Source organism: Vicugna pacos, chromosome 25, assembly GCF_048564905.1.
Source record: "Vicugna pacos chromosome 25, VicPac4, whole genome shotgun sequence".
In the NCBI taxonomy this organism is placed as follows: domain Eukaryota; kingdom Metazoa; phylum Chordata; class Mammalia; order Artiodactyla; family Camelidae; genus Vicugna; species Vicugna pacos.
This window is the reverse complement of record NC_133011.1, coordinates 5,772,337-5,795,532: the sequence shown is the minus strand read 5'-3', so window position 1 is coordinate 5,795,532 and position 23,196 is coordinate 5,772,337. Positions and strand designations below refer to the sequence as shown.

At 40.8% G+C, this 23,196-nt stretch overlaps 1 protein-coding gene and 1 long non-coding RNA gene across 4 annotated transcripts in view; one reads left to right on the top strand and one right to left on the bottom strand.

Moving 5' to 3' along the window:
* Nucleotides 1-1,094, bottom strand: part of NDUFAF6 (NADH:ubiquinone oxidoreductase complex assembly factor 6) — a 30,368-nt gene extending 29,274 nt beyond the window's left edge. For all 3 annotated transcript variants that reach the window (XM_031691173.2, XM_006209678.4, XM_072949481.1), the window contains exon 1: nt 878-1,094. Coding sequence is in view for 1 of the 3 variants with exons in the window: in XM_006209678.4 (XP_006209740.1) it covers nt 878-1,074 (197 nt within the window). In the remaining 2 variants the exon portion in view is untranslated. The remainder of the gene's footprint in view (nt 1-877) is intronic.
* An 80-nt stretch (nt 1,095-1,174) lies between these two features.
* Nucleotides 1,175-23,196, top strand: part of LOC107034104 (uncharacterized) — a 35,068-nt gene continuing 13,046 nt past the window's right edge. Inside the window, exon 1 of the long non-coding RNA XR_001459633.3 lies at nt 1,175-1,370. This is a non-coding gene — a long non-coding RNA (uncharacterized lncRNA). The remainder of the gene's footprint in view (nt 1,371-23,196) is intronic.

Sequence of the window (23,196 nt, the reverse complement as noted above, 5' to 3'; positions counted from 1 at the left end):
AGAATAAGTATCTGGCCATTCATAAATACATATTTGAGAAAAACTGTCATGTGATATCCACAGACTATTACTAGAAGAATACGAAAGAAATTAGTAAGAGTGATAATTCAACCTGGATAGGAAAGTTAGGACACTAACGGTGTCAAAGAAAAACTAAACTGAACAAGTGGATATGGGTGGTATACGTTTTGGTAACTTGAACTTATCAACAAAAAAATGATAATTTAAAAAAAATTTATAATCTTTTTTGGCGTTTTACAATTCTTAATGCCCTTGATCTCCAATCAATGTTACCTTGTTTCTCCTGGAAGTAATCAACAAGTAAATAAGGTGGGGTAGGAACACTATTAAAAAAAAATTGATTATCAATTAAAAATAATAATAAATACATATTTAAGAGCTATTTTAAAAAGTGATTAAAAACAAAACAAAATACACAAATGCATGGGAATTTTGTCCCTACGCTACATTTTGCTACAACGGAATTCAAAAAAAGTTGGATTTACTAGCCCAATTAAATCCAAGGTAGTTAAATTATTCTAGCACTTCTCAACAGTCCTCGAGACCAGGTATTCCGGGTCTTTTTACCACTGTTACGAATCAAGGGCAGCAGAAGGGCAGCGTAGGGTTAAGATCCCGCAGTTAGGCCTGGATTCCAAGTTAGGCCCCTGTTCAGACATGCCAGGTGACCTGATTGACCACAATTTCGAGATCGGTGTGAAAAATTGCCTCACTGCCCCCCGCACCGGTACTCCGCGCCAACCCGAGAGCACATGCAAAGGGACGCGAGGAAGGTGCAGGTCCGCATGTCCCGGCCTGCCCCGAGGCCCTTTGAACTGCTCTCCGACCTGCCGCCCGGCAGGCCCGGCTCACTCACCGCAGCAGCTCCAAGCAGTAGCGGTCAGTGCCCGAGGCGCCCGGTCCGCTGGCTGCAGCCACGCTCCGCCCGGACCCCGCGGGCTCCGGGAGCCGCCGTGCGCGGATCCATAGGCCTTGGGGCGGCCTGCGGCTGCACAGGCCGGGGACGCCAAGCCGTAGCGGGCCCCATGCCGAGCCCAGCGTGGAGGCCGCCATGACACAGACGCCGCGTGCCCTTCGACCCCGCGCAGTTGGTGCGCGGCCACGCCCCGCCACGCCCCGCCACGCCCCGCCACGCCCCCGGCAGGTCCTTCTGCGCACCTCTCAGCGGCGGGAAGGGACCGCCGAGCGCCGCCCAGAGAAGAGCCAGGGGTCGCTGTGGTCCTCTGCATGTAGGCCGCCGCCGCGCTCTTGGGCCTCGTAGGTGCCAGGAAAGCCCTGCCTAAATCCGGCGAATCCCACCCATGCTCTCCTCCCTTCCAGGTCCTTCTGAAGATGTATTATTTATCAAGGTAGGAGGATAGAGAATAATTTGACAGTTTACTAGCTTGATTTTTTAAACTTTTAAATATTTATTCACTTGGTGTGTGAGCCTCTTTTGGTACTCCCCTCAGATCCCTCAGATATTACAGTTGGGTCTAGTTACCACGACCTGACCTGGTCCAAGCCAGCAGCTGCCTACATCTGGATCCAGTGACACCTCTTAGCTCCAGAATTGCCCAGACTTTTCGAGCTGCAGTAAAGCCCCTCCAGGATAGTAGCCTCTCTTTACCTTGCAGCCTCAACTGTGTTTGCATTTGTGGCTCAGCTTAATGTTTCTCCTTGAACAAAAGGGAGAGTACTGTGTTGTCTCGACCTGGTAACTCCAGCCAATTCACCTCGCTTTGGTGTTACTCCCTAAGACTGCCTGTCTTCAGCCTGGCAGGCCCGCAGGCTCTCGTGCATAGCTCTCTTTCGGCTCTGGGTTTCTGTCCTTTAGCTCTGACAGACACACGCTAGTGTTTTGGATACAACAATTTAAACCTGCTCTGTTAAAAAAAAAAAATCCCTCATCTACATCTCTAGTTCTGGTCTCGTGCCTAGCTGAACTGTTCCCTGATGCCATTACTTCAAAGTCCATATGCCTAAAAACCACATCAAAATAACTCCTCTTCTTAGTCTCTTTATCTGTTTGGACAATGACGGTGTCTGCCTTCTTAACTACCAGGGTAAACACTTTGAAGTCATCCTTACCTCTTCCCTCTTCTGTATCTAATGTAATCTAGCTGGACAGGTCCTAGCAATTCTTTTTCCTTCACAAACTCACATCCATGGCGGCAGAGCTGGTGCAAAACTACGTCAATTCAGGTCCTGGCTTTACCTACTACTACCTCTGTGACCTTGGGTGACAGACTTACCGTTTCTCTTGCCTCCGATTCCTCCCCTATGAAATGGAAATAAGAATAGAACCTACTGATGAAGGTTCTTGTGAGAATTCAATGAGTTAATACATTTAAGGCACCTAGGGCAGTGCCTGGCTCATAAGTAGCACTCAAAACAAGTCAGCTATGTAGGGAAAACATTAAAGAAGACTGCTCGGTCTGCGCAGTGAAAAGTTAGACATTGTCCTGATTATGGGGTGTTTGTGTCTTTCATTGTCTTTGAAATATTTTACAATTCTGTAAATCGCAGAATATTGACAATAATGCAAGTGATTCTTGTCCATAAATATGCAAGTTACACCCATGGGAGATTCAGTTGATTATGTTCTGTGGATACCGACCAGTTTTACCAGTTTCATATCTATGGAGCAGATTTACTTCGGCATTCCTGACTCCCTATATGTCTGGTAGTTCGATTACTTCTTTGAATTGGTTGCAACATTTTGCTGGTTCCCTCACTAATTAATGAGCTAAGTGAAATTTTTGACATGTGTTGATGTTGACTTTACGTCTGTATGAAAGCCATGATTATACAGTTTTGTTAAAAATTATTTTTAACAAGTATCGTTAATTATTATTAGCTTTTCATTTGTTTTATTTCCAGTACCCCAGTTTCACATCTTTCTGATGGACCTATTTATTTGTTTTCCTGTCTCCAGGCCGATCAATCTATATAAAAAAATACAACCACTTCTAGTAATTCTAGTAATTCTAGATGCATACTAGAAGTATTATGAGCCTTTAGGTATGTAAACCTGAAAGCAGAATTCCAATTTATGGCAATAGAGGAAAAATTAAGAACTTTTAAAATTATTCTATAGGTGTTCACTGTCACCATCTAACATTTTTTGTTTTTTGTTTGTTTGTTTTTAATATTTTATTTTATTTTGTTGGTGGGTTTTGGGGGGGGCAGGGTAATTAGGTTTATTTATTTAGTTATTTTGAAGGAGGTACGGGTGATTGAACCACGACCTCGTGCATACTAGGCATGTACTCTACCACTGAGCTCTCCCCTCCCCACCAACTAACATTTTTTGAACATCTATAATTTGCTAATCTTGAAGTTAATTTTCTTGTACAATTATGAGCAATTTCTTGATATCCAAATCAATATATTTGAAATATACATACATTTTTTGGATTCAAGAGTAAACAAGTGCATGTGGTCTATGTCCTCAAAGAACTTATTCTTTAGTGGTAAAGACATTTAAACAAACAAAAATCATCACATATAAGTATGTAATTACAAAATGTGATAACTTATGTTGTATTAGTATAGTAAGGAGATAGGTTCAGCTGCTCAAATAAAGACACGAAATAACACTGTTGTAAACAAAGTAGACGTTTATTCCTTTTCGGAGGAGCAGTTCGGTGAAAGCGATTTAGGGTTGCATGGAGGTTCTCAGGTCCTGGAGACCTAGGCTCCTTCAGTCTGATTGTTCCGCCACTTGAGGGGTATTGCCCTCACCTGCGTGTCCAGGATTTCCCACTGCTAGTTCCCTATGCCAGCCAGCAGCGAGCGTGAAAGGGTGAAGGGCTAGAAACTCTTCTCTTTAAGACAGGAGTTCCTTAATCATTTTTGTGCCATGACATTTCACAGTGTATGTGCTATTTTGAGCTTTAAATAATAAGATCTAGAAATGAGTCTAATTTCAAGTTTCATAGTGGTGATGAACATAAACAATACTGAAAAGTTATTTGTGATTTCAGCTGGTGACGAGACCACGGTTACTCCTAACACTTTTGGGCTTTGTTGCCTAGATTCATAATTGAAGGCAATGCTAAATTTTAGTTAGCAGTTAATGAAAATACAGGTGTAGTTTTTTTTTCCTATTCAAATTCACAGACCCCTGTGAACTCTATCCATAGCTTCCCTGGGTTAAGAATCTCCTGCTTTAGGGGAAAAACCCTGGATTTGAACATATCATATCTGCTCATATCCCATTGGTCAGAACTTAGTTTTCCACAACTGCATCTGGAAATAGTCTTTATTCCAGGGAGCCATGTGCCCAGTTAGAAATCAGGGGTCCTATTATTACTGAAAATGAGGAGAATGGATATTGGGGAACCACTAACCAAAAAGAACCAGATACTATGAAAGAATTTTTAACAGTGAGTCCTAATCCAGATCATGGACAGGAAAAGTATCTCTGAGGAGGTGACAGTTAAGCTGAAATCTGAAGTATAATTAATAAAAATAGTAAGGATACCTGTTACCTATCGAGTGCCTACCACGTGCTCGGCATTCTTCTGGTATGCTGCCGGTATTAATTCAGTCTCACAGCAGCCATATTCAGTTTAGAGTGACCGTTCGGTTATAGCATTGGAAGTCCTGCAACCCAGTAAATCGCTTGGTCTGGGGCAAACCAGATGACTGTCACTCTGTTGATACTCTTGTTATCACCCCCATTTTACAGAAAAGGAAACTAAGGCATGAAAAGGTTAAGTAATTTGCTAGTAATTGGCAGAGGCAGGGTTTATACCTAGGAAGGCTGCTCCAGAACTCACCTGCTTAACTACTGTGTTGGTTTACTAGGGCGGCCTTAACAAAGTACTACAGATGGGGTGGCTTAAACAGCAGAAATTGATTTTCGCACAATTCTGGAGGCTGGATGTCCAAGGTCAAAGTGTTACCAGAGTTGGTTTCTTCTGAGGTCTCTCTCCTTGGCTTCTAGATGGCCACCTTCTCCTGTGTCTTTACATGGTCTTCCCTCCATGTGTGTCTGTGTCCTCATCTCATCTTTTATAAGGACACCAGTCATACTGGAACCCTAATGATCCCATTTTACCTTGAATTACCTCATTAAAGACCCTCTCTTGAAGTAGCAGTCACATTCTGAGGTACTGGAGGTTAGGGCCTCAATATACGAATTTTGGGGAGGACTCAGTTCAGCCCGTAACAACCACTATATTCTACTGCCAGGCAAAGGGGTGGGGGTGGGGCAGTGTTCTGCAAGAGGGAATTGCATGTACCCAATTCCTGAATCAGTAAAGGGTTCAGCGCACTCAAAGAACAAAGTGAAAGCTTTTGTTGAGTGGACTGTCTGAGGCTGGAGAGGTAAACAGGAGCCAAATGATGTGCCATTTTGTAGCCTAGGTTGAAGTGCCCTGGGGAGCCACTGAAAGAATTAAAGCAAGGGTTTGACATAATGCGACTTGGATTTTAAAAGACAACTCTGATGACTGTTTGGAGAATAGATGTGAAGCAGAGAGATGGGTTAGGAGTTTATGACTGCAGACTGAGGCAGAATTGTTGGTGACTTGGACAGGTGTAGTAGTGGAGATGGAGAAAAGTGGGTGGATATTAGACATTTGGTGCAGGTAGCAACAACGGAACTTGCTGATGCACAGAAGTTGTCAGGAGAAAGATACTGCCTGCCTCCTCCACCTGGGAGAACCCTTTTTGTGTATGTATCAGAGGAGCTGGGCCCCATCCTCAGCCCACAGAGGTCCATTCAGTGAGCAAACAAACCAGAGCACGGTGTTTCCACTTCCATCGCCAGTGACTGGTCCAGGACCATGCGTGTTTCCCAACTCTGGCCAAGGACACTTGTGGCAAAGTCCACTCTGGGGCTTCTGAGAAAACTCCCTCACCAACGAAAGGAGACACAAGGTGCAGTCTACTACTTATGAAACATTCTTGCCAAGAAGGTTTAGCATAAGTCTAATTAAGCTTCTAAATCGAATTTTGAAGTTTACAAGAAATACAAAGACGAGAGGAACAAGATAAATGACACCATGGGGAAGCATATCAGAATAATTCAAAAGAAAAATTCAAGGAGAAAACAAATGGGGGACTGTTCTAAATGTAATAAAAGGACCAAAGAAATATAAAACCAAATGCAATGTGGGAAACTTGGTTGGATTCTGGCTTGAAAAGGATAAGCTATAAGACATGTTTTAGGGACAACTGAGGAAATTTGAACTTAAGGCTGAACATTAAGTGGTGTAAGAGAATTTCTGTTAATGTTTCTCAAGTATGATGATATGTGGTTCTACAGGAGATATCTTTACTCTTAGGAAATACAGGCTGAATTGTAAAGTGTAATATCTGCAACTTATTTTCAAATGATACAGGAAAAAAGTATGAACACATATACATATATTAATCACCAAGTGAAGGAGAGAGATTAAGTAATTGTGGCATGTGGCGAAATGTTACCAATTGCTGAATCTAGGTGGAGAGCGTATGGTTAGTCATTGTACCACCCTCAACTTTTCAATATGTTTGCAATTTTTCAAAATAATACCTCCTTTTCCTCTGGACTTCTGAACATGACCCCTGTAACTGAAGCAGCCGTCTTGTAGCCATGAGGGAGACGAGTCTGAGGATCGAGCGGAGATGCTGATGTGGCTCTGGGTCCCTGCTGACATCAGCCAGTAGATGCATTTTCAACCCCTGGAGCTGCCCTTCCTCAGAACTTTTTATTATGTGAAATAATCCATATTCCTTACTACTTAAGCCATTTTAAGTTGAGCCATGATCTCTGTGGAGGCAGGAAAAAAGACTGAAAGTAGAGAAGCCAAGGAGGTAGCCCAGAAGCCAGGAGAAGTGATGTTACAGATACAAATCCTAATTCACATGCAGTTTTGCCCTCTGCTTTTAAAAGTATTGTCATGTGAATTCTCCCATACCATTATAGTTTATTTGTAAACATTTTTATTTGATATGTTTGCACAGGTAATATATTCCTGTGGTAGAGTAAATGTGGCCATAGATTTTTATGCAGCTACTCTCATCAAGAGGTGGAGTCTTTCTGTTTCCCACCCCTTGAGTCTAAGCCGTCTTTGACATTTGCTTTGACCAATAGAAGATAACAGAAGTGACATGGTGCAAGTTCCAGAGCCTGCACTACAGAAACCTCGCCGCTGCTGCTATCCCCTCTTGAGCACTTCTCTGAGTCTGCCATGAAGGCAGCTGGTCTAACCTACAGGTAAGAGGTCACACGGTAGAAAACCAGGAAAGAGCCAAGACCAACTGCCAGACGTGTGAATGAGGTCAGCTTGGACCTTTGGGCCCACCAGTTCTCCCAGTTGAATTCTCTCGTGTGACTGAGGCCAGGGAAACAAGCAGAACAACCCAGCCAACCCACAGAACTGGGACAAATCATAAATTTTTGTTATAAGTCATCCAGTTTTGGAGTGGTTTGTTTACTAATGCAATTAGTATTACTAATGCAATTGTATTACTAATGTAATTTCCATGGTACAAACAACTTTAAATATAAAAATATACAAGTGAGGACGTGAAGAGATATTTTTACACCCATGTTCAGAGCTGCATTTTTCAAAATTGCCAAGAGGTGGAAGCAACCCACATGTTCAATGACTGATGGATGGATTAAAGATGTGGTATATATGCATACAATGGAATGTTATTACGCCTTAAAAAGAAAGGAAATTCTGACACATGCTACAGCATGGATGAACCTTGAGGGCATTATGTTAAGTGAAATAAGCCTGTCACAGAAGGACGCATGCTATATGATTCCTCTTACATGAGGTACCTGGAGTAGTCGAATTCATAGTGATAGTAAGTGGAACGGAGAGGGAGGAATGGGGCGTAATTGTTTAGTGGGTACAGAGTTTGTTTTGCAAAATGAAAAGAATTCTGGAGATGGATGGTGGTAAAGGTTGCACAACATTGTGAATGTACTTAGTGCCAAAGAACTGTGTGCTTAAAAATGATTAAGATGGTAGATCACAACTCTTTCCCAGGTTGTTTTTGTTTTGACTTTTCTTGTAGAATCTTGACATATAGAAATTTCATAATATATGTTTATATAGTCAAACTTACCAATATTTACTTTTATGGCTTCTTTTATGTCATTATTAGAAAAGTCTTCCTGATTTAAGAAGAAATTTTAAAGAGTTTTTCCCTCTTGTTTTCTTCTAGTACTTCTGCTTTCTTCTGTAGTACTTTAGTACTTCTGTAGGTTCAGTTTTTATATTTCTTTCTTTTACAAAGGCGTGGATCTAACTTTTTTCATTTGTCTATCTAATTGTCTTACCATCATTTATTCAATAGCCCACGTTTTCCTCCTTTGACTTGAGATACTTCCTTTTTCACAGAATAAACAGATGTATGTATTTTGTGTCTATACTGTTCCATTTGTCTATTACCATTCTAGTGCTGCACTTTCAACTATTGAGGGTTTCAAATATTTTGATCTGTATCTGGTAGTATTAGTCAGTCCTCATTGCTCTCATCCCCTCCCAGAGTTTACCTGGCCATCTCTTTCTTTTTTTTTCTCATTATCTTGCTCTCTTTTTTTTTTTTTTTGGAAGTATAATCAGTTACAATGTATCAATTTCTGGTGTACAGCATAATGTCCAAGTTATGCATATATATAATATACATATATTCATTTTCATATTCTGCTTCATTAAAGGTTATTACAAGATATTGAATATAATTCCCTGTGCTCTACAGAAGAAAATTTTTTATCTATCTTTATATACAGTGAAAAAAAATATATATATAGTGGTTAACATTTGCAAATCTCAAACTCCCAAGTTTACCCTTCCCACCCCCTTTCACCTAGTAACCATAAGATAGTTTACTATGTCTGTGAGTCTGTTTCTGTTCTGTAGATGACTTCATTAGTGTCATCTTTTTTCTTTTTTTTTTTTTAATTCCACATATGAGTGATAACATGTGGCATTTTTCTTTCTCTCTCTGTCACTTAGAATGACAGTCTCTAGGTTTATCCATGTTGCTGCAAATGGCACTATTTTATTCTTTTTTATGGCTGAGTAGTATTCCATGTATAAATATAACACAGCTTCTTTATCCAGTCATCTGTCGATGGACATTTAGGTTGTTTCCATGTCTTGTCTATTGTATATAGTGCTGCTATGAACATTGAGGTGCACGTATCTTTTCGAATCAGAGTTTCTCCAGATATATGCCCAGGAGTGGGATTACTGGATCATATGGTAAGCCTATTTTTAATTTTTTGAGGAATCTCCTTACTGTTTTCCATAATGACTGCACCAAACTACATTCCCACCAGCAGTGTAGGAGGGTTCCCTTTTCTCCACAGCCTCTCCAGCATTTATCATTCATGGACTTTTGAATGATTGGTGTTAGGTGATACCTCATTGTAATTTTGATTTTCATTTCTCTGATGATTAGCAATATTGAGCATTTTTTCATGTGCCTGTTGCCATTTGTATGTCTTCATTGGAGAATTGCTTGTTTAGGTCTTCTGCCCATTTCTGAATTGGGTTTTTGGGGGGTTTTTTTGTTATGAAGTGGTATGAACTGTTTATATATTCTGGAAATTAAGCCTTTGTCAGTCACATCTTTTGCAAATATTTTCTCCCATTCTGTAGGTTGTTGTTTTGTTTCGCTATGGTTTCCAGTACTGTACAAAAGCTTGTAAGTTTAATTAGGTCCCATTTGTTTATTTTTGCTTTTATTTCTATTGCCTGGGTAGACTGCCCTAGGAAAACATTGCTAAGATTTATGTCAGAGAATGTTTTGCCTTTATTTTATTCTAGGAGGTTTATAGTGTCTTGTCTTATATTTAAGTCTTTAAGGCATTTTGAATTTATTTCTGTGTATGGTGTGAGGGAATGTTTTAACTTCATTAATTTACATGAGGCTGTCCAGTTTCCCCAACATCACTTGCTGAAGAGACTGTCTTTTCTCCATTGTATATTCTTGCCTCCTTCGTCAAAGATTAATTGACTGTAGGCCTGTGGTTTTATTTCTGGGCTCTCTATTCTGTTCCATTGATCCATATGTCTGTTTTTGTGCCAATACCATGCTGTTTTGATTACTGTAGCTCTGTAGTATTGTCTGAAGTCTGGGAGGGTTATTCCTTCAGCTTCGTTCTTTTTCTTCAGTATTGCTTTGGCAGTTCTGGGTCTTTTGTGATTCCATATACATTTTAGGATTATTTGTTCTAGTTCTGTGAAAAATGACGTGGGTAATTTGTAGCGATCACATTAAATCTGTAGATTGTACCTGACCATTCCTGTTGGTTTTTTCTTTTCATTTGACTTTTTGGATCAATTTTTTCTATTAAAAAAAACTCTGAAGGTATTTTTATTGGAATTATGTTAAATTTATAGCTAACCTATGGAAAACAGTTACTTTTATATTGAACTTTCATGAACATTTTTGATGACAACATAATAATTCATCTTACTGACAGATGTAACACCATCAGTTTAACTGTGCTCTCATTATTCAATCCTTATATTTTCTCCAATTTTTGATTTTATAAATAATTCTTAGATAAACCATTATAGTTGGAGCTTTTTCTATAGCTATGATTATTACCTTATGATAAATTCCTAACAGTAAAATGGGAGCTTTTGAGATATCTGTCATTGTCAAAAGTCTTACCGAAGAAATTTTGTACTCCCACAAACTATGGAGGAAAATGATAGGGTTATTAAATTTTTAAAAAGTCTTTCTCCTCTAGTAGGTGAAAAGTGATATCTCACTTAATTTTTGCTTATCTGATTATTAATGAGATAGAGCATTTTTTCTTTGCTACATATTTGTATTTAATTCTCAGTGATTAATTATTAACATAATTACGCATTATTTGGTAGTTTATTTCAAAGTAGAGTTTTTTCCCTTATGCATTTTACTGATGATGGTCTTTAATATTTTCTCTTTTTGATCTGTATGAGCTTTTATGTGTTAAGCCTATCAAATCTATTTTAAGTGTTTATCATATTTGTGCCAAATACTTTTCTGGCTTGTTGTTTACTTTTAGTTGTTTATAACATATTTTATTGCATGTAATTTTTTTGTTTAAAAGTTGTGTATAGTCACTGAATAAGTTAAATAATACAGAACCATATATACTAAATAACTATATATATATATATATATATATATATATATATATATATACTAAACTGTCTCACTCATACTGCTAAGAGTAAGTGTGGTGATTTTTTAGACATTCAAAATTTTAAGCTTTTTATCTTGTCAAATCTACAGAACTTTTCCTTTGTTAATTTACTTCATTTGTTTATACTTAGTAACACCTTCCCATACAAAAATCAGGTGGAAGGGAGCCAGAGTGATTATAGAGAAACCAGGAGGGTTATCTGGGCAAGAGATTATCATGGCTTGGACTGGGACTGTGGCACAGAGATAAAAAGAGGTGGATAGATCAATGTATAATTTGGAGGTTGACTTACAGAAAGATTGATGGAGAAAAGAGAAAAATAAATGGTGGCCTAGATTTTTAGCATTAGTGAATGGTAGAATGAAGGTATCTTTTTCATGTTTGTGAGCTGAAGAATGTGAAGTCTTTATGGGTGACTGAGGATACTTTGGTACATGATACTTTCCCAGTAATACTCACCAGCATGTGATCCCCTTTAGCAGGATCCTGAAGTATGGCCGGCACACCCCTTGGCTCCCTGTGGCTGCCCTTGGTCTTTATTCTTTGACCTGCCATGTTTTAATGTGCCTGCCTACTTTGTAGGAATGTTCTTTTTGTGTTTACAAAGTGTTCTTGTGTTTGTCACGCATTCTCTTTGATGACTTCTTCCTAGATATTAAATATGGGCTAGACTTTTACCTTCCCCAGTCAGTGGGAGCTTGAGAAGGAGTGTCTTGGGCACCAGAGGATCACAAACACAGGTGGGAGGCACTCCTCAGTGCTTTCTATGGATTATCAGATTGTTGCAATGAGGGCCCTTGGGCAGTTCCTGAGCTTTCGTGCTGTATAACTCAACACCACCTTGTATTTCAACATCAGGGTCATCAGAGGAGAACTTGATTTATGAGTGTGTGGCCTGGAATAGCTAGTTGGAACTAATGAGTAAAAGCGTAGTCTGCGGATTTGTTGTTGATGTTGCTGTTGTGCAGAACAGTGCCCTGTGAAGCTTTGAGTCTGCCTTGAACTTCACAAAGAGGTTCAGAGCACACGGTCATTTCAGAACATCACAGCAATGTCAGAGCGCCTACATAGGGGAAGAAATTAAGTTCATTGCCTCTGACTCTTGTACAGAGTCATCCAGTACAATCAGCCTGATGCCTGTGTATGACTTCTCTCCCTTAATGACCCAGAAAAGATGTCTCTGGCTTTCTGCCAAAAGGACACACCCTGAGTTGCTTCTCTGAGAGTGAAGGTGGCTTGTGTAGAGCTATGCTATGCACATGCTCCCTTCTGAGTCTTCCAGCAACCGGTAACATGTGCCAACAAGGGAAAAGTTTTGCTAGAGTTAGAAATGTAGTCTGTGGTCTTGGAACAGCTGTTCCAGGCAAAACTAACTGATCCTTCTAGGGACATAAGCAGCCTAGGTCTTTCAAAAATTACATTCTAGCTAATCCACAGTTCTGTTGCATAACCAAAGGTCACACCTGCAAGCAAATTAAATGTTTGTCACTAAGGATATTTCCATTTGGCAAACAAAACACTGTGGGATTGTGCTGTTCCCTCTTCCTGGAATGTCCTTGTGTGCTGTATCTTCAGAGAGGCCATTTGGCCACGCTCCCAAATCCCCAGCCTTTGACCAGTCACCTCCTGCCTCCTCAGACTCCCGAGAGAGCTATGCATGGGGACAGTCCTGGCAAGTGGACACTGTTTATTAATACCCTGTTTGTACAAGCCCCACTGCTGAGCTTGTCTGGATCACTTCAAAGGCAGAAAGAGACGTAGACAAACCTAACAAAAACGGTGGGGCACACGATGTTGATCAAAGTGATAAAACTGTAGCTGAGGCTTTCCTGAAAGCCTGGGATATCAGAAAGCTTGTCCTTGTCAGCGAAAGTCCGCAGCGCCCTTTTCCCACCTCATAAACTTATACTCATCACCCACTGAACCCCAATTCAAATGCCTCTTCCTTTCTGAATTTTCCTTGACCACAGCCTGATCTGAGAGAAATGAGTTGTTCTTTCGTTTGTGATTCAACAGCGATCTGTGTGTTTCTCTTTGATTGCTTGACTAGGTCTTACTGTGGTAACCTGTTTACATGGCCCTCTTCCCAGGCTCCAGAAGTTTTATTCCCCTTTTTATTTCCAGTACCTGGCTGAGTGCCCAGCACTGGGAGGTGTTCAGTATATTGTTCTGGAAGCCATAGTTTTTTGGCACTGAAATCAAGACACCTGGTTGTGCAGTTTGTACACTGCACAAACCTGCCCAGGTGTGGGGGTGAGTGGGGCAGGTGTACCGTGGTCTGGAGCTGCCCAGAGCGAGGGGAGCCTTCCTCTTCTCATAGAGGCACAAGTCGGTAAGGCTGCATGAGCCCTGAGGGGGCACCTCCTAATTTGCACCAAGACACTGTATAGACTCGCACTCCTCCCTATTGGAAGAGCAAACCAGCCACTCTAAGGATGGCAGAGTATGAAGAAATTCAGACTTGAAAGGAACAGTTCCCCTTGTGAAAAGTTTCCACTACTCATTTAATAGTCAAGCCTTCCGGTTACCTGATTTTGGAGAACTTGTTCTCAATTATGAGTAAGAAGAACTTGAATGCATCATGCTTCTCAGTGTAATGTATTTATCCTCAGTTACTATTTTATAAAATACACAAGTGTGCAGTTTTAGACTTGAAAGAAAGTTATCTATTGATTTTTTTTGAGAGCATTTAATACTGGCTGTAAGCTTAGTATGGAATAGGCACTAGAAACGAATAAAATTGGCTGATGTCACATACCTCATGGGTGGCGGGTTTCTCATTTGCTAAAAGGGTGTCTGTCATTTCTGTCAGAACCAAGAAGAAGCAAAGTGGTCACTGTGTTAGTGCAGATGGAGTCTCATCCATTTCGCTCTTCAGTTTCCACTGTGCTCTTACATGGCCAATTATTCAACGCAGAAGCTGTTATTTTTTTCAGTTTTTCTGTTTGTTTCTCTGTCTGTTCCCACCCATCTACCACAAGTAGACCATCAGCCATTCTGGGGATCACACTGCTAAATGCTCCACAAAATCATGTCTGTGAAGAATGAAGATTGATGGTGGTCCCTGCACAAGACACAGACAAGACCTGTCGTGGTTGTCTTGTGGTTGTGGAGGGCTGCCTCTGCACAGATTGTTTTGAATCAGAATTAAAGAACCAAAGCTTGAAAATAGATTCCTTTTCATATATGTTAGAGATGGTTCCAGGTTATCCCTATGATAATGTCATTCCAATATGGGAGAGAAAAGGGTGGAATTAGAGTTTTGTAAATGCCTTATCTAAGCCACAGCCCCTGCGTCAAGTGCCCTGGGGGGAGTGGCGTCTCTGTGAGCATCACTCACTGTGTGAATATGGTTAGAAGCTCAAGGGCTTCTGATATCACTTCTCTTTCTTCTTGTCTTCTTTCTTTAGGAAACAAATCTCAATTCTTGTTTGTTTTTACTCTCTGGATTTATAGTAGAGTACGTAGTTGCTCAATACATCTTTTTAAAATGACAGTTAAAGAATGAAGGCATTAATGGATAAATGGAGATAATATGTGACAAGAAATTGTCTCTTCTGTGATATTTTGTTTGCTTAAAAACTCCAAAACAAATATGTCAAAACATTAACATTTTCTAAACCAAGGTTGTAGATTTGAGTATACATTTATCTTACTCTCCATACTATTTTTCATATTTGAAAGTTTCTGTAATATTTGAAAACCAAGCTGACAAATGAAGGTGGTAGCGGTATGACAAGTAATGCCTCTCTTCAGGGGTCTCACCACTCAGTCAGGGAGTTGTTCCAAGGGCATGTGATTGCAGAAGCCTGTTGGACTGTACATTTTTAGGACTTGACTGGCAAGCTGTTAAAGAAAAAAAGCAGCAAATAACTCTAAACCTAGAAAAGCAGGAGTTGACACTGCTTGTCCAGTTTGCAGGATATCCTGTGAATCAGCAGATAAGCACTTCTGGTATTTTTAACACATACCCAGCCTCTGTGAACTATGAAATGTGGTCAAGAACTGGATGGACCTAGGCTACATGTGTTGAAACAGGATGGAAAGGGGCAGGGCACGGCCATTCAAGGAATGACAGCAATTAACACCAGCGTGGTGGAAGATTCAACTCCCAGTTGGCCTTCAGGATTAAGATAGCGGGAGATTTGACTTCTAGTAGACCTTGAGCTTCATTATATGCTCATTGTAATGTATCAGTGTGATAGATAACATGCCCGCAGGCACCATGACAGTCCCAAGGCTAGCCACAAAAGGTCAGAGTGGGCAGTGGCCAAGTTCCTGGGAATCCCAGTCCCCTCCCCAGGGTAGTTGTAATGGTCCCACCTGTAGGCGTGTGAAGCTACTGAGCCCATAAAAACCTGGCAACACCACGCCTGGCCGCCCTTTTTCACTCTCTCCTCTTTAGAGACGGCCTGCACTCTGCCTATGGAGTGTGTACCTACTTTTACTGTAACCTGAGCATCCAACCCCCACACCTCTTTCCTTGCTTTTCTCTTGCCTTTTGAAACAGCCTACATTCTATGCAATGTGTATCTCTCTAAATAAATCTATCTTTATTCAACTGTGGCTCACTCTTGAATTCTTTCCTGCACGAAGCCAAGGACCCACAGTTGGCAGGGCAAGCCCCAGGAGCTCAGCCAAGACCTGGGACTTGGCCCACCTCACGCCCACATCCGTTTTTTCCTGCATCAGTATTGGCTAGCTAAATACTGGGGGGGGGGGGGTGTTGGTAGAAAGCCTGTTGAAAACTGTTGCAAAATATCTCTGTCTGCTCCTTCAAGCCAGATCACTCTTCTTCTCCATCCTCCTCTCTTCCTGGAATATTACCCTGTATGGACCATATCAGTGGATGCTCATGACTCTGCCTTCTAGTTGGGTTCAGCTAGAAGTCAAAGGGAGGAAAGAAGGAGAGGAAGATCAAGTTTTTAATCCCTTTGTTCGCTTCCTGTAAAGTTGCCTCCAGCTGGCTGTGTCCCTCCACTAAAGGTCATTGATCTTTTCATATACAGTAGAAATTCCACATGACTCTGCCTCTCTCTCTCTCTCTGTGGTCCAAGAACCATCTCTTCTCCTCACCGCTTTGTGCCTGGGTATTTAGGGCTCATTAAGAAGCATGAGATGTCTGCACGTATACACCTTTGAAAACAGTCCATTTGTATATAAAACACCCCAAGTTAGCCTCTTCTGCGTGTGCCATCTGCTTTCTATTGAGACTTGGATTAATCAAAAGCTTGGAACATGACATCCAAGTTTTACCTCCTCACCAGTAGTTAGCACCCAGGTTTCTGTCCTTCACTTAGCTTAACTTAACTTCAGAGAATTGTCTTTAAATACTAAACTCCTATCTATACCTGGCATCTTCAGCTCTTTCTAAATCCTTTTGTCTTCTTCTTTCCTACCATGAACTTACAGAAACAGAAATGTTAAATTACTGCGAAACAGTTGAAAACATTGTTGGCATGAAATAATTGCAATCATGCTTTAAGAAATTCCACCTTCTGATCACTTTTGGTCATTTTGTGACCTTCATTTATTAATATATGCAAGTAATAATCAGAGGGGGAAATCTAAACATTCATTCTATCAATCATGCAATGATGAAAAGATAATTTGTGTGACTTAGTTAATTTGCAATATTATGGAAAGAACAAACAATAGAAATGGAAGTGTCTGGGATAATGTCCCTGGGCCTGGCCAAGGATGTCTGGTGATATCCAAAGCTACTTAAAGCCTTTGCACATATTATTCCTTCTGCCAGGAACACTCTCCCTCCCTCTCCCACTCTTCATCTGGCTAATTCCTATTTATCCTTCAGCGCTCTGAAGCAATGTCACAGCCTCACATAAATCCCTGGTCCCAATCTAAATTAACCCCCCACCTCTGGTCAGTTTTCTTTAATAGAAAACTTACCATCCTTATCACAATATAAAGTATATATTTATATATATGTTCATTGTCCAATGTCCGTGTCACCCATGAGGACAGAAACCAGATTTGTTTGGTTACCCACTATATTCACAATTCCTAACACAGTGCCTATCAATGTTAGGGTCCCAGCCAATAGTCATAAAACAAATGAATGCACAAAGTTCTTAGAAAGGAAGAACCATTGCATTTATGAACTATAACTCCATTTATACTACTGTTATCAAATGTGAATTATTCATTCCCCTTAAGTTTAAGAGTATGTCTCAGATAGGGCTATTGAATATTGTTCTCTAGATAAATTAAAATAAATCTATTGCTATATCTACTGTAGATTTGCATTTTATGAGTCATATTTTGTTCCAGGAAAGCAAAAGCCCAGCCAAGACCTTGCCGTAAATAGCCTTTAAAAAAATAAGTCCTTAAACAAACAAACAAAAGATAAGTCCTTTCTTAAAGTTATAATTAGATGTACTAGGGGATGCCTGCTCTTTTTGCCCGCACAACTTCTTTTCCGCCTTCCTTAAGTTACAGAACCGAGGACCGCCATGTATGGCCTCTCTGGGGCTGTGCGCTCCCCAACTCTAGGGGGTCCCATTCACATACACTGTAACTGTATCAGAGTTCTGAAGCTGTGCAGCATGGTGGCCCTGACATAACTTGTTCTGTTGGTAAACGTTCCTCCTTCACCAGATTGTCCAACCTATAGGGTGGCTCCCTTGCCAAAGAAGCGGCCATGTGATCCAGGACAGTCAATCAGAGAACTATCTCTAGAAATCACCATTGATTACTGTGGGACGAGGCACATGACCCAAGGAAGCCGACCAGCACCCTTTGGGGGATTATGTGGACCTCAGCCTCCCTCCTGAGATTTCCAGTACTAAGAAGCATGAACGTATAGAGCTGGTAGGGCTTCTTTTGCCATATAACAAAAAACCCTCCTGCAATGAAGAAAACATAAAGGAAAGCAGAACTGAGAGAAGGAGAAAAGAAAACAGATTTTTGATGATAGGAGTTGCTCTGCCTAAGCTACTCAGGGGCTTTTTGGTTATGTGAGCTAGTAAGTTCCCTCCCTTGCTTAGGATGGTTTAAATTGGACCCCTGTCACTTGGAACCCCAAGAGTCCTAGGTAATACAGATGCATAAGTGAAACCATGAGTTAGGAACTTTGAAAACTGAATATGCTACTTGTGACAATAATGATGTCATTTCTGCACCTACAGCTTTCTGGTGGCTTCTCATTTTCCCAGAGAAAAAGCCCACTGTCCACACATGGCCAGTAGGTCCTACATGGTGTGACCTTATCTCCTCCCACTTCCCCCCACTTTGCTCACTGTGCATCAGGAATCCTGACCTTGGTGATCCTTGTACTTGCCAAGCCTTCTCCCCCCGGAGGGCGTTTGTACTTGCTGCTCCTCTGCCTGGTATGTGCTTCTCCCAGGTGTCTCCCTGACTGTATTCTGTTGTCGGCTTATATGTGAACTTCCCTCATCACCCCATCTAAAAATCTTACTTCCCCTCCCTGTATTAGTTTCCTTGGGGTACCACAGCAGAGTACCACAAACTGGGTGGCTGATTCAACAGAAATTCATTGTTTCACAGTTCTGGAGGCTAGAAGTCTGAGATCGGGATGCGGGCAGATTTTGTTGGTTCTGAAGACTGTGAAGAAGATTCTGTTCCATGCCTTGCTCCTAGATTCTGGTGGTTTGCTGGCAATAGTGGGCATTCCTTGGGTTGTAGAAGCATCATCCAGATCTCGGCCTTCATCTTCACATGGCATTCTCCCTGTGTGTGTGTCTGTTACTGTGTCCTAATTTCTCCTTTTCATAAGGACACCAGGCATATTGGGTTAGGGCCCACTCTAATGACCTGATGTTGACTTGATCATCTGTGAAGATCCTGTTTCCAGATAAGGTCACATTCACAGATACTGGGGCTTCAGCATCTTTTAGGGGGACACAGTTCAACCCACAACACTCGTCTTATGCTGTCTGATTTTTTTTATAGTATATATCACCACCTGACATGTTATAAACTTATGTTCTTACCGATTTAATGTCTTCTCTCCCTCAACTAGGATGTAAGTTCCATGAACATTGAGATGTAATGTTATAGCCACAGTTTTAAACCCAGTGCCTCGTATATAGGAGGTGTGCAATTAAAATTTGTCAAATGAGTGAATACTAAACAAGAAAACGGGCTCTCCTATTTTAAGATATAAAGTCTGAAACTTCTTTCTGCATAGTCAACTATTTGAAGAAACTAAGGCTTCTCAGATGTCTTGAATGTGCGTATTAAGAATCTGAGATTCACTGGAGATCTATAAAAAATCTGTCACAAGCTAACAAATACAATTCCTCTGAAAATAGAAGGGTGGGTAGGATAGAAACACTCAGAGGAGGAATGGAATTTGGGAGTGGTAGGTTGAGAGGGGACATGTGAGAAGTGGTGGAAGTTGAATAAGGCTGAGTGGTCCAGCTCCTGCAGAATCTAAAAGTAGTGATCTTTTTGCCTGACTTCATGATGAACGTATGCCCGTGGCCTTCAGTGGAGTTACATTGTTTTCATCACCCATTGAAAAGTAATTTTAATGTGAAAACAAATTTTGCCTGCTGCAGGTATTAGAAGTGCCCCCTCTGGCATCTACTGAGATGTACTGTCTGTGCATGTCTTTATCAAGTTGTATTATCATTGTCTGTCTTTCATCAGATGGCCCCACTGCAGTATGAGCTGAGGGGTAGGGGACTGCATCTTTGCTAAACCACAAGCAGTCGAAAGACAAGTGAAAAATTAAATATATATATATGGGTGTGCAGTATACACAGATACAAAAGAAGAGTTAAAGAGCTGTTACTTACATTAGACTTTTAGAAATCAGTAAGACAGTTGACCCAGTGGATCAAAGGAAGTGCTGATGCCATATAAACAGAACAAGTTGCTCAATCTTGCCAGCAGCCAGGAAAATGCAAATTAAAATAATGGCAAAATTGAATTTTTGCCCATCTACTTGGCAAAAGTTGAAAGGATCGATAACTTCCAGGCTTGTGAGTGTTTGGGTAATCAGTCACTCTCATACTTCTGGTTGTGGGACACTGTGTGGAACTACATGTTCAAATTTAAAATACACTGACCTTTTGACCTAAAAATCCTACCTTTAGGAGTCTATCCTCCAAAAAAAAGACAGCCTTCAAAATAATACATATAAATAAAAAAGTCTCCAGAATTTGAATATAGAAAAGACATAGAGGTGCCCACTTAGTTTTAAAAAAAAAATCAAGAATATGATGTTTTTTGTGCTTCTGAGTTTTTAGAGTAAAATTCCTGCTCTCTGTAGAATTAATTATCAATTAAATAGCACAAGCAGCATTTATCAAATGTCAGCTGGAGGCACAGGGATGTTGTCTCACTCCCTACAATTCTGTTTTCAGAGGTTAGTCATTAATAGTTAAGAAAATAACTTCTCAGCGTCTACCACTTCCACCCTAAACCAGTCTCTGATGTACATAAGCCATTAAACCCCAAGGATGAGCTTAGAAGCTGTGAAATTTACCCTTAGAAGGTTAGAAGGGCATGCACCTAGGCAGTAAAATTCTAAGCTTTTGCTCCCAAATTTCACTCTGTACTCTCACCATCCCTAGTTATTTCTGTTTGTAATAAGAAGGGGAAAGTGCAACTTAGAGGAAGAATTGCCATAGCCCTTTTCTCATACCGAGGGAGTGGCTTAATATTTTATATTTACATCCAGGGAAAATGCCGCATAGGCCTCTTTGAATAAAACAGATGACTCCTCCCACTAAGAAAGACAAGTTATTCTTATCGCGCTGAAGTGCTCTGTGTGACGAAGTAAGAACTAGACTTTTCCTAGGGATAGGGAGAAGGTGAGGGTCAGGGAAATGAGTGAGCTCTGAGGGGTCTGGGGAGTGACAGGAAAGGCTCCCTTAGACGTGTGATGAAAGTGGGCCCAGCGGGGACCCTGGGGGTGCTCCCTGCTCCCTGCCCAGAGCAGCACGGTTGGCTGACAGCCTCCAGCTAACTGCCCCTCCCAGAAATGCTCCCACTTTTGAGAGGAGATCAGCTCTTTCCTGGGCAGCCCCCAGCAGTGACAGGTCGGTGGTGGACAGGGCCCAGATATTTCCGCCAAATAGAGGACTCCTTTACTGTACAAGCTGTGCTCGAGCGCCCCTTGTTTTGACAAAGCTTTTGTCAAGTTCGTCTGGGTCAGATGACTCCCCTGCCCAGGCCGCTTCCCTCCCCTTTGTCTTCTTAACTTCTGCTCCCCAGAAACCTCTCCTACCCCTTCGCTGTGTCAGCACCTGCTCGCCTCGGAAAGCCTTGACTGGCACAGCCAGAGACCCCTCGTTGGCCACTGCCCAAGTTTCACACCAGTGGGATTTTTTTTTAAGACTCTGAAAGGAACTATTTCTCATTTTAATTTCAAGTTTGAGAATTAAAACCAAATAATGCCAGTTTTTTCTCTGCCACACAGTCACGCTTAACTGTAGATGCTGACTGGCTTTGTCCAAGTGAACAATAGCAGAGTCCCTCGGGAACATACTCCTTTTCTTTCTTGTTGTTAAAGAGAAATGAAAGACATTCCGGGGGGAGAAAACCTGCAACTATTGATAAAAAAAAAAATCTAACTTTTATAAACTACAGAGTCCTAGTTTTAGAATAAGAAAAGACCCCCAAATTTATTCTAATTAAAACCCCTCACTTTGCATCAGAAGGTTGGCCCGTGGAGCCCTTGAAAATTCTAATCTAGATCTCCAGTTACAAAAGCAAACAAACGAACAACAAAAAACAATTCTGCAACCATCTTAATAAAAACAGTTAACCATTCCAGTAATTATAACTTGTGTTTGCATTGTTCAGAATTACCGTAATACTAGGTGGTAACGCCCATCTAGATAAACTAGAATTTATGTTGTTAGAGTAGATGATTTTTAGTTCAGTGTTTAGGATCCAATTTTTTTTTCAGTTGGATGTGTTTTTCTTTTCATTGTTTTCAACTTACCCGTTGTGTTTCTTCAAAGGACAATTCCATTTTCATTTTCAGAAAAGCAACACATGAGACCACTTGGCCTTTCTGGTCTATGTGCCGGGGAAATTGCAATCATGTGAGTTCAGTGCAGTGTATTTACTGAGGGAAGGGCATTCTGTGTTTGGTTAAGAAGAACGAAAAAGCTTTAAAATTGTGTAACTTTTAAAGGAAACATTAACAGATAATTATTACTTGTTTAATAAACTTTTAAATGAAGTTGACTTTCAAAATGGCTTTGTGTGCTTAATAGTGGAATACACTTGTCCATCCCCTTTATTCTAAACACTCCTTTCTCTGCCCTCTTTTGCGATCTCTGCTGAAATTACATCTCCACTTGGCTCTTTCTCCTTTACAAACAGGAGAAGCTCACCTTCAGACCCAGGCTGCTTAACCTTCATTAATCTACTGTCTGCTGGTGCTGGCCTAGAGCAGATGAGGTTGTGGTGAGATTTCTCAGGCTTTTAAGAAGACCACAGTGCCTACACTTCTCTGTTGCTCCTTTGGGGATCTTGCTGCACCATCCACCCTCTCTCGTCTGTGACCCACTGACCCAGTAGTGCCCAGCGCAAGGTGGCTGTTGATCTGAGTCCAACTATATCTGGTTTCTTTCAACACCGTGGAACAGCCGACTTGTATACACAAAAGCGTGGTTTCAGCTACAAATTACATACAGATGGTTGAATATCTTTTCTGTGCTACTAAAAGTGAGACAGGATTTTCCAAATCAGAAGCAATCACATGAGTGATTGGTATTTACTGATGTATGTATGTATATATATATATATATTGTATGTTGGCTAACAGCGATGGTGTCTGTGTTCAGAAGCATGGAGTTCAGGATATTTCCACATCTCTAAACGTATATGTGTAAATGTTCATGTTGTCTATATCATAAATGGAAATTTGCTTTTCTATTTAAATCTTAAAATAGTAGTTTAAGTGGGAATTACCCAATAATATTAATTACCATTTTTAGTAATAGCTCAAGGTAGAGATTCTTTGTAAGGAGCTTATAAGCTAAACAAGACATAACAAACCAACAACTATAAAATTAGCTCAGAAAAATCGAGTC